This window comes from Cetorhinus maximus, unplaced genomic scaffold, assembly GCF_964194155.1.
Source record: "Cetorhinus maximus unplaced genomic scaffold, sCetMax3.hap1.1 HAP1_SCAFFOLD_1513, whole genome shotgun sequence".
Lineage (NCBI taxonomy): Eukaryota > Metazoa > Chordata > Chondrichthyes > Lamniformes > Cetorhinidae > Cetorhinus > Cetorhinus maximus.
Window position 1 is genome coordinate 68,024 of NW_027597454.1, and position 12,005 is coordinate 80,028.

General features: G+C 53.5%; 1 protein-coding gene across 1 annotated transcript; it reads left to right on the forward strand.

The window, feature by feature from the left end:
* Nucleotides 1-1,653: 1,653 nt before the first annotated feature.
* Nucleotides 1,654-12,001, forward strand: LOC144676328 (TNF receptor-associated factor 2-like; the record flags this gene model as incomplete). The annotated part of the gene is made up of 7 exons (XM_078536769.1): nucleotides 1,654-1,823; nucleotides 2,952-3,006; nucleotides 4,505-4,609; nucleotides 5,201-5,374; nucleotides 7,442-7,516; nucleotides 9,004-9,090; nucleotides 11,345-12,001. Coding segments are annotated over exons 1-7 (1,302 nt in total), but the record flags the coding sequence as incomplete, so codon positions are not given.
* Between the last annotated feature and the right edge of the window lie 4 nt (nucleotides 12,002-12,005).

Below are 12,005 nucleotides of genomic sequence, written 5' to 3' on the forward strand. Positions count from 1 at the left end.
TTTTGGTCTCTCAGGGAATCAAGGGGAGTGGGGCGGGAAAACGGAGTTGAAGGCCAAGGTTAGCCTTGATCGTATTGAATGGCGGGGCAGGCTCAAGAGGCTGTATGGTCTACTCCTGGTGCCATTTCTTATGTTCATCTGTTCAGTGTGAGCCTACAGCAGGGTCAGAGCCAGATCCCAACAGGCGGTTTAACACAGGCGGCCGGAGAACAACCGTGGGTTAGCCAGCAAAGACAGAAAGCAATACCGGCTGGCTCGATCAACAATAACCCTGGTAGATTTGCTGGCAAATGTTGAGTAGGCAGAAAGCAGAATGAGATCTAAAAAGCATTCAAGTTACAGCCAAGGGTGTAGAATGATTTACTGCAGATTAATTTTTAAGCATTGGACCCGGGGGTGAGTCACTGGGGTTTGGCAGGCCAAATGGAAACCTTTGAGGAAGTTCCTGAGCGATTAAATGAGGGGAAAACAATCGATGTGGTTTACTTGGATTTTTAAATAAGAGCCTGAAAAAGTTCCTCATTTGAGAATTACAGAGATGTATGTGCCCGTGGAATAAATGTCAACTAGTCTGAATGGACTGAGAGCTGGTTTAGGCACGGAAGTGGTGGTAAATGGAAAGCACTCTCCCCAATTAAAAGCAGCCAGTAAGATTTTGCAGGGGTACCTGGTGGGCCGCAATAGCTACAATAGGTAGAGTCCTGGTTAGACCATGCCTGCAGTACCCTGAGCAGTCCATGGGAAGGATGTGATTGCACTGGAGGGGGTGCAGAGGAGACTCACCAGGATGTTGCCTGGGATGAAACATTTAAGTTATGAAGAGAGGTTGGATAGACTTGTGTTGTTTTCATTGGAGCAGAGAAGACAGAGGGGCGACCTGTTCGAGGTGTACAAGATTATGAGGGGCATGGACAGGGTGGATAGGGAGCAGCTGTTCCCCTTAGTTGAAGGGTCAGTCACGAGGGGACATAAGTTCAAGGTGAGGGGCAGGAGGTTTAGGGGGGATGTGAGGAAAACCTTTTTTACCCAGAGAGTGGTGACAGTCTGGAATGTGCTGCCTGGGAGGGTGGTGGAGGTGGGTTGCCTCACATCCTTTAAAAAATACCTGGATGAGCACTTGGCACGTCATAACATTCAAGGCTATGGGACAAGTGCTGGTAAATGGGATTAGGTAGGTAGGTCAGGTGTTTCTCACGTGTCGGTGCAGACTTGATGGGCCGAAGGGCCTCTTCTGCACTGTGATTCTGTGACACCTGGGTTAAGTTCTGACAAGACATTACACAAACGTATAGCGTGGTCTTCCCTGGAATTTGGAAGGCTGAGGGGTAATTTGATCAAAGTTTTCAAGATGTTAAGGGGAACCGGTAGGGTAGTTTGGGAGAAACTATTCCTGTTAGGTGGGGACTCTAGGGCCCGGGGGAATCGTCTGGACATTGGGTCCAGTCCTTTTCGGGAGTGACGCAGAGGGAATCCCTCTTCACGTTGTGAAACTGACTGACAGGGCGGGGCCTTGGAATGGCGTCATAAAGGGCGTGACACGGAGGGAATTCCCCCCCTCTCTTTAAAGACTCCCGCCACCAGATTGGCTACATCAGTCCCAAGGAATTGTAGCACAGAAGCTGAGCTCCTGCAGGTGGGATTCACTCCTCTGTCTCTGTCTCCTGGGGAAATAGGATGGTAGCCCTTGTCTCTGGGATCACCCCGGTCAATCCGACCGGCAGCTCTTGCCTCCTGTGCTCCGCCTGCCGCTTTCTGCTCATTAAACCCAAACAGACCGAGTGTGGACACCGATACTGCACAGCTTGCCTGGAGAACCTGTTCAAGTGAGTTGCAAGGCTTCTTATCTCTCTGTTTATCTTTTCTGGTTGAGGGCTCTGCTTCCCCTCCAACCCCGGCTTGATCGCTGATAATCCGGTTGATCTCAGAGAGCGCTGACAAGCTTCACCGTTGTGTCTCCATCTGTCTGGGAGGGGGTGGGGTGGGGGGAGGGAGTTGCTGGGTTTTAGGGGTCAGTAGAGTACCCGAGGCAGGAACCCATCACTGTCTGTGAAGGAGCAAAGTCAGCCACACGGGACTCGCATCCAGTTTTGCCAGATCCCTGATCCTTAAAGTTTGGAGCACTCCCACGAGTGTGCACTGGAGTTCGGTCAGTTTTAAAAACAATCAGCTTTTTAGATCTCTGATCTCTGGCATGGGCTTAGCACACTGCACTGGTCGGCTTCTTGCTGTTTACCCAGCTAGGACCTACCTCGTAACGCCAGAACCTTCACAGGGGTTACCTGCAAATCAGTGAGAACAAGTAGAGCTACATTTACAGTCATCGTCATAGAATCATAGAGTTATACGGCACAGAAACAGGCCCTTCGGCCCATCGTGTCCGGGCCGACCATCAAGCAGCTATTTATTCTAATCCCATTTTCCAGCACCTGGCCCGTAGCCCTGTATGCTATGGCGTTTCGAGTGCTCATCTAAATACTTCTTAAATGTTGTGACTGGAGTTGGTCTTCAGGTAGCCCCGTTTGTTGGGCGGGGGTGTGGATAATTAGGGGGATTAGGGGCAACCTACTGAGCATTCTCTGAACTGCTTCCAATGCAAGTACGGCCTCCCTTAAGTAAGTGAATCCGCCCAGTGACCCTGTTGGGAGCTCCACGCGTGCAGACAAGAAAGGACTTGCCTGTGATGCCCTCGCAGTGGAATAGCTCACACGGACACCATGGTCCAAATGACCACCTCCTGTGCTGTAATCATTCTATGGTCCTAACCACAGCCCTGGGTCAGTTTAAAAGATGGAAAATCCTGGAATACGGGCAGAACTGAGTCAAGGTTATGGAATGTGAAATATTATCTATAGGAACAGGAGGAGGCCATTCAGCCCCTCGAGCTTGTTCTGTCACTCAATGATATCATGGCTGATCTAACTCCATTTATTCATTTTATTTCTTTACCGCAGAACACATAATGAGGCAGATTGCTATGTTTGTCAGCAGAAGGTCCTTCGTTCCAAGGTAGGGGATTTCATTCATTGCAAATATGCTCTTTCATTGACAGCTTTGCTTGAGGGGGGGTTGGGGTATTTTCCAGGAGGAGCCAGAGTGTAGTAAAGACATAGAACTGAATGAATGTACTGTATTGTGCATGTCAGCAACGTATAATCTGGAAAGCCACTTAGCGGGTTACATAGCATTCTTAGGCCAATAGAGGCCAGAGGGCCTGTTTCACCATTCGGTGAGATCATGGCTGATCTATCTTTGAACTCCTCCTTCGCTCCATCGTCCCTCAATACTCATGCCTGGCTTATTGATCGCACACCTTAAATTATTAATGGAGCTGGAACCTACTGTATTTTTTGGGAGAGGGCTCCACAATTCTAACTCGGGTTGCCAACTGTGCTTGACTGTGTTCCCGGAAGTTTCATCACATTCTCCCCCTCCCCCACCCAAAACGCTCCAGCCATTAGTCAGCCAACACATCCATCCTTGTGACGCACTGCCTTCCTACGCCAATTGGAAAGCAAAAAGACTCAGGTGGATTATATATAGAATAATGGATATCTCGGAGTGAGTTACGGACTAGAATCTAATTGAGGGAGGTCAGATGGTTTGTATATAAAATAACGGATACCTGGGAATGAGTTACAGACTGGAATCTACCCGAGGTGTTCAGATGGTTTGTGTATAGAATAACGGATACCTGGGAATGAGTTACAGACTGGGTTGTTACAGCGCAGTGATTATTGGCTGCCATCATGCTCTGGATTGTCAGCACTCTGATGTCATTAGCTTGGAAGTACCCTGCATGTGATTGCTTGGAATTTCCATTCCCACTGCTGGGAATTTCTATTGAACAAAGTGGGTGAATTACAAGGAGGAACTAAAACTGACAGGGAGTTCACTGGAAGCTGTAGTGACTGAGAACTCTGTTCTGCTTCTGCTGTCTGTACAATATACGCTCCTTACTTACGGTAGCACAGTGGTTAAGTCGCTGGACTAGTGACCCAGAGGATGCGTGACTTCACTCTGAGCCTTGGCTCAGCATTCTTGCCGCTGGTTCCCATTCGAGAGGCTGACCATGTAAATCAGGCTGACACTCGCAGTGCAAGGCCGAGGGAGCCTCCCCCTGTCTGAAACGCTGCCTGTCGGATGAGATGTTAAACCGAGACCCCGGCATGGGCGTAAGAGAGTCTGTGGGCACTATTTTGAGGAGGGGCAAGGGAGTCTCCCCCCAGTGCCCGGGCCAATTATAGATCCCTCCAAACAACAACACGAAGCAGACCAGCTGGTCGTGATCGCATAGCTGTTTGTGGGAGCTTGCTGTGCACAAATTGGCTGGCTGCATTCCCCTACACTACAACTGTGACTGCACTTGCATAATACTTCATTGGCGGCCAAGTACTTGGGGAGGTGCTGAGGCTGTGAAAGGAGCTGTAGGAATATATACATATATATATATTTTCCCCTTGAGCCTCTTAGGAGTCTGATCCCTTCCTTTCTGTCCACCTGACAGGTCTATCATGACAGAGCCGCTGAAAATGATGCTTACGCCACAAAGATTCAGTGCACGGCTCATCGAGAGGGTTGTGATTGGACAGGAACACTGCGGAACTACCTGGTAAGGGTAATTTCAGGATTCTGGAGGGGAGGGGAGAAAAACCTGAGGAGGTTGGGGTGGGGGGGAAACAGGTTGACAAAACTGATTGGCTCTTGCCACCTTGTAATCGTGAACGGCCATCGCTCTGCTGTGAAATCTGCAGGAGGGTCATGCTATCTCAAAGGAGGGTGAAGGCGGTTCTCCCCACGCACCCCACCCTGCCCCCCCACCACCACGGATGCCCCAACCAACACCTGTCCCTCAATCACCATCACCAAAGGGACAGATTATCTCATCACTGTTTGCGGGAGCTTGCTGTGCGCAAATTGGCTGCCCAATCGAAGCGGCGATGGCAATTCAAAAAGTTTCGGCACAGCCCGAGGTCAGGAATGATGCCGTGGGAAGTGAAGACTCCCCTCCCCATCCTTAGTGATGGCCTCTTCCCTGGTCTCGAGGCTGATCTTCTCCAAACAGGAGCTGAATTCCCTGGGCAGTTGTTTTTCTATTCGACCTGAACTGGAACCGTTTCCTTGTGCGTGTTTATCTTTCTCGAACTATAAGTTTGACTTTGGGCCTCTCTGTGCCCCCCCACCCCTTCTTCTCTCCCTCCAGCGCACACACCGGGCCCAGTGCGATTTCCACGTGGTCCCTTGTTCCAACGTCACGTTCGGCTGTGAGGCGATTGGCCCCAGGAAGAAAATGGCGGCGCACGAGACCCAGGAGTGTGAGTGGCGAATGGAGCTGTGCCCCCAGTGCGAGACCTTCTGCATCCACAAGCTGCTGGAGGTGAGCGGTTGAGGTGAAGCGGGACTAACCTCGCACCGTCGGAACTAACTATGATGACGTGCATTTGTATAGCACCTCCTAACTAGCGCAAAACGATATCTGATGTTGAGCCGCATCAGGTGACCCCAAGGTCCTAAGGTGGGTCTCACAGGAGTTGAGGGAGGTGGAGAGATTTAGGGAGGAGGGGATTCCAGGGCTTGGGGCCCAGCAGCTGAAGACATGGCCGCCAATGGTGGAGCGATTTAAAATGGGAGATGCTGAAGGGGATGGGCTTAGGCGGAACTCAGCTATCTCAGAGGGCGGTGGGCCTGGAGCAAGTTACAGAGATAGGGAGGCGAGGCCCTGGAGGAATTTGGAAGCAAGACGAGGGTTTTAAAATGGAGTCACTGCTGGATGCCTAGGCCAACGAGCACAGGAGACGATGGTTGCGCAGGTCATTGTACAGGGCGCGGATGAGACCACAACCAGAGTACTGCAAACAGTTTTTGGTCACCTTTACTTTAGGAGGGTCATACTTGCTTTGGAGGTGGTTCACAGAAGATTCACTGAGCTAATTCCTGGGATGAAGGGGTTGTTTATGAGGAAAGGTTGAGCAGGTCGGGCCTATACTCACTGGAGTGAAGAAGAATGAGAGGAGATCTTATTGAAACGTGTAAGATTCTGAGGGGACTGGATAGTGTAGATGTTGAGAGAATGTTTTGTCACCTTGGCAAGTCTGGGGCCAGGGGGCACAAAAATAAGTTTAAAATAATTTAAGATGGAGATGAGGAGGAATTCCTCCTCTCATTGGTGTTGTAATTCTCTCTATCCCCCTCCTCCCACCCGTACGCCCCCACAGTCAGCAGTGGAGGCTGACTCACTGAATATATTCGAGGCTGAACTGAGGCGGAGTTAAGGCCACGATCAGATCAGCCATGATCTGACTGAAGGGCAGAGCAGGCTCAATGGGCTGAGTGGCCAGCTCCTGCTTCTCGTGTCCTTGGCCAGGATTTCCCGGTCCTGCCCACCTCGGGCGGGATGGGAAGTTTGAAGGACCAGCTAAAAAAAAGTCAGTTGATTTCGGGTGGGAATTTCTGGCCTCTCAGCGGGTGGGACTGTCCCCTTATGTTCTTCGGGCATTAGAGGTCAGAGGGCCTGTTTCACCATTCGGTGAGATCATGGCTGATCTATCTTTGAACTCCATCCACCCACCTTCGCTCCATCGTCCCTCAATACTCATGCTTGACTTATTGATCACACACCTTAAATTATTAATGGAGCTGGAACCTACTGTAGATTTTTGGGAGAGGGCTCCACAATTCTAACTCGGGTTGGCAACTGTGCTTGACTGTGTTCCCGGAAGTTTTATCACATGGAATTCCCCCCCTCCCCCACCCAACATGCTCCAGCCACTAGTCGGCCAACACGTCCAGCCTCCTCGGGCTGGCATGGACAAGATGGGCCGAATGGCCTCCTTCTGTGCTGTACCTTTTCTATGGTTCTACCCTGGTGACGCGCTGTCTTCCTACGCCAATTGGAAAGCAAAAAGACTCATTGGCCAATTGGATGATTCTTGACCGCCAGCCAAACCACCCATTCCCCATTTTCGATCCTTTTCTTTCTGGTGAAGGGAAAATGGCCAAGAAAATGACAAGAAGGACCAGCCTTTTTGAATGCCCCGATGATTTTCCTCCAGGGTTGCACTCAGCAGTGCCCCGGAGATTGATGCACAATTCCTGGAGACTCCAGGCCAATCCTGGAGGGTTGGCAATCCCTACTTTTGCCACCCCTTTTGTGTGAAGAAGCGTTTCCTAATCTCACCCCAGAACAGTCAGGCTCTCGTTTTCAAGGCTCTGGCCCCCCGCCCCAGTCGTGTTAGATCTTCCCACCAGTGGAGAAAGGGCCGATGGAGAGAAACTATCAATTCCTCTCCAGCTCGTAACAAACCCAATCGAGCCACTCCTTTTAACCCGCGAGGTTACAGGGCAGACGAGCATGACTTGTGCCATCTCTCCTCACGCTCCCTGTCGATTGGAGGGCGCCCTGAGCTCCGAATGCTGATTTTTGATCACCTGTCTCTCTTTGTAGGATCACATCGCGTCCTGTGCTAAGCAGAAGGAGGATTGCCCAGCCTGTGGCCAGGCGAACTTAACAAAGACAGACGTAAGATGGCTCCTTCACTGTTTTAAATCTCAATTCTAGAGGGAACCGGGTTGTTTCTGCCCCAAAAAGGGGTGAGATTTTCGGTGTAATCCAGATGTGAAATCCGGCTGTAAAAGATTGAGGAAACCTTTGTGCAGTTGAGGCGTGCGAGGAATGAGTCCAGGCCGGAATTTCCTCATTCCGTTACTCTTGCAGGATCAGCCCCCACCTTTGGATGAGGTTGTTGTAGTTGAAGAACTCCCTGCCATCATTCTCAATCTCTCTGACTCTCTTCTTTTCTCTTTTAGTCTGTCTATCTAGAAAATACTCTTCACTCTGGCTTCGTCTGCCTCTCTCTCTTTCTTTTTCTCACTCTCTTCTTTCCCCCCCCCCTACCTACCTCCCTCCCTAAGTGATCCTGCCCACCGTCGGGAATATCCGGTCCTGCCGAAGCTCAATGGGCTTTGGGCCGTTCCCCAGTAGCAGGTCCCTCCCTGGCAGGGCCGGAGGATCCCAGCCTAAATCTTTCTATCTTTCTTTCTCTCTCTTTCTCTCTCTCTCTTTCTCTCTCTTTCTCTTTCTCTCTCTCTTTTTCTTTCTTTCTCTCTCTTTTTCTTTTTCTCTCTGAAGCCTCTCCCTCTCCATTGCCTGGAAGTTACTGGTCACCATGTTAGTGGATGAATTCCCAGCACCGAATGCATGACATTCTTTGTTGAGCTTCATGAACCTGTTGACCTGTTGATAATTAATGGGGGAAGGAGTGTAAAAGGACACATTTGTTTGCTAATGGTGTGGGTTTAAATGTCCCTGCCTGTCTCTCTTTTTTCCCTCTCCCTCCTTCTCTCTCTCTCTCTCTCTCTCCATCATTCTCATTAAAAATCCAGGATGATGCTCCGGTGCAGTACGTCCCAAGGGAGTGCTGCATTGTTGAAGGTGCCGTCCTTTTGGATGAAGCGTTAAACCGAGCTAAAACAAAAACAGAATTACCTGGAAAAACTCAGCAAGTCTGGCAGCATCGGCGGAGAAGAAATCAGTTAACGTTTCGAGCCTTCATGGCCCTTCGGCAGAACTGAGCTTTTAGCTTTTTGTTTTTATTGTTAAACCGAGCTGCCTGCCGGGGTGCACGGGAAAGGTGCCGGGGTGCTATTTCGGAGAAGAGCAGGGCAGCTCTCCCCAGTGGCCTGGCCAATATCTGTCCCTCGGTCAACATCCCAAACAAAAACACTTTTGTGGGCCACTATCACAGTGCGGTTTGTGGGATCTTGCTGTGCGCCTATTGTCTGCCGCACTTCCTGCGTTACAACGGCGGCTATGCTTCAAAAACTACTTCATTGGCTGTAAAATGCTTTGAGAAGTCCAGTGGTCATGTAAATGTTTGTCCCCCCCTGTCCCTCCGTCTCTTTGTGTCTCTCCTCTTGCTACAAGCGCAGTTGGCCTCTGTGTGGGGAAACTCGCTGTTTGTTGAATTTTTGCTGGAAATTCTAACACTTGGCATCTTTTCTCAACAGCTGGAAAAACATCGTAACCCTCAGCATGGCACATGCCCTAACGCCCAGGTGTCCTGTCCCTTTAAAGAGATCGGCTGTCTGGAGAAGGTTAGTTTTCTCGAAAGGGCCGACAACCTACTGGCCGGTTATGTATCTGACATTCACATCGCACCCAAACCCATCCCAACCCCGATGGACCCTGGCCACACTGAACCTTACAAAGCAGCAGGAGGCTGTTCTGTCCATCGTGGGCCTGTGCTGGCCCCTTGAGAAAGCTACCCACTCAAACCCACTCCCCTCTGCTCTTCCCCCCCCCCCCACCACCACCCCCACCACAGCCCTGCGCATCTTCCCTTTTTCAACTATTTATCCAGTTCCTTTTTGAAAGTTATTATTGAACCGGCTGCCATTGTCCTTTTCAAGCAGCATGTTCCAGATCACAACAACTCGCTGCTTTTTAAAGTGAATGCTCCTCATTTCCTCCCCCCGCCACACCTCTGGCCCATTATTTTAAATCTGTGCTCTCTGGTTCCAGTCCCCTCCCTATCTACTCCATCAATCCACCCTCCAAATTGTGCATGCCTCTCTTAAATCCCCTCTTAACCTCAACCTCCTCCAGATACCACGCATCCCAGGAAAAGGCCCATTTTGAAACCCCTGCACTCTGCAGAGATAGCTGATCTCAGCTTGGGAGGGGTAGGGATGAAGGAGAGGGGTTTGGATCCCTCCCTCGACCCCCCCCTCCCAGACCAGAGAGGGAACACTCAGCTAGGGCTGTGGAGGATGAGTCAGTGGGAAGAGCTCTCCTGCTCCTTTTCCAAGTAGTGGCTGTTGGATCTGACTGGAGAGGACCGGTGGAATGTTTCACCTGAGAGATGGCACCTCCGACAGTGCGGCACTCCCTGACCCTCCGACAGTGCAGCACTCCCTCAGCCCTGACCCTCCGACAGTGCGGCACTCCCTGACCCTCCGACAGTGCGGCACTCCCTGACCCTCCGACAGTGCGGCACTCCCTGACCCTCCGACAGTGCGGCACTCCCTGACCCTCCGACAGTGCGGCACTCCCTGACCCTCCGACAGTGCGGCACTCCCTCAGCCCTGACCCTCCGACAGTGCGGCACTCCCTCAGCCCTGACCCTCCGACAGTGCGGCACTCCCTCAGCCCTGACCCTCCGACAGTGCGGCACTCCCTCAGCCCTGACCCTCCGACAGTGCGGCACTCCCTCAGCCCTGACCCTCCGACAGTGCGGCACTCCCTCAGCCCTGACCCTCCGACAGTGCGGCACTCCCTCAGCCCTGACCCTCCGACAGTGCGGCACTCCCTCAGCCCTGACCCTCCGACAGTGCGGCACTCCCTCAGCCCTGACCCTCCGACAGTGCGGCACTCCCTCAGCCCTGACCCTCCGACAGTGCGGCACTCCCTCAGCCCTGACCCTCCGACAGTGCGGCACTCCCTCAGCCCTGACCCTCCGACAGTGCGGCACTCCCTCAGCCCTGACCCTCCGACAGTGCGGCACTCCCTCAGCCCTGACCCTCCGACAGTGCGGCACTCCCTCAGCCCTGACCCTCCGACAGTGCGGCACTCCCTCAGCCCTGACCCTCCGACAGTGCGGCACTCCCTCAGCCCTGACATTCCGACGGTGAGGTGTTCCCTCAGTACTGCCTCTAACAGTGCGGCGCTCCCTCAGTCCTGCCCTTCCGACAGTGCAGCACTCCCTCAGTACTGCCTCTGACAGTGCAAGCATTCCCTCAGTACTGACCCTCCGACAGTGCGGCGCTCCCTCAGTACTGACCCTCCGACAGTGCGGCGCTCCCTCAGTACTGACCCTCCGACAGTGCAGCGCTCCCTCAGTACTGACCCTCCGACAGTGCGGTGCTCCCTCAGTACTGACATTCCGACGGTGAGGTGTTCCCTCAGTACTGCCTCTAACAGTGCGGCGCTCCCTCAGTCCTGCCCTTCCGACAGTGCAGCATTCCCTCAGTACTGACCCTCCGACAGTGCGGTGCTCCCTCAGTACTGACCCTCCGACAGTGCAGTGCTCCCTCAGTACTGACCCTCCGACAGTGCGGTGCTCCCTCAGTACTGACCCTCCGACAGTGCGGTGCTCCCTCAGTACTGACCCTCCGACAGTGCGGCACTCCCTCGGCCCCGCCCCTCTGATGGTCCGCCCCTCCCTCAGCACTTCACTAAGGGGGTGCTTAGCTTAGATTAAGTGCTCGAGTCTCTGGAGTAGGTCTTGAACCCAGGACCTGCTGAGAGGGACGTCTGGTGTCCGGAGCACCGAGCCCACAGCGGGAACCGTGATGGGCGGCGTCAGGCCGAATGGGGAACCTCCCTTAACTGTTGTTCTCCGCCCTACAGCTTCGGAGGCGAGACCTGGACGAGCACCTGCGAGCGGCCCAGCAGACGCACCTTCTGCAGATGCTGAGCCTCACCAGCAGCCTGCGGGCCCGGGAGCTGGCCGGGGGGGAGACGGAGACGGAGATGGCCGGGGCCGGGACCGGGACCGGGACCGGGAGCGGGGAGGGGGAGAAGGAGGAGGAGGAGCCGGTGCTGCTGGCCTTGGCCAAGAAGACGGAGGGTCTGGAGAGGTGGGTGTGCGGCCTCCAGCAGGAGCTGGACAAGTGCGGGCAGGCGATGGAGGCGCTGCAGCGCAAGTGCCTGCACTACGAGCAGGTGCTCCAGGCCCTGCAGAGCCCGGGCGGACAGGCCCCGGGTGGACAGGCCTCGACCGCCGCCAGCGGGGTGCTGGTCTGGAAGGTGACCGAGTTCACTTCGCGTCTGCTGGCGGCCAAGTCCGAGCGGCGCCTCTCCTCCTACTCGCCGGCCTTCTCCAGCCACCCCTTCGGCTACCAGCTGTGCTGCCGGATGTACCCCAACGGCGACGGCAGCGGGAAGGGCAGCCACGTCTCCCTCTTCCTGGCCGTGGTCCGGGGCGAGTACGACGGGGTGTTGCCCTGGCCCTTCAGGCAGAAGGTGACCTTCCTGCTGCTGGACCAGGCTCAGCAGCGGCACCACAAGG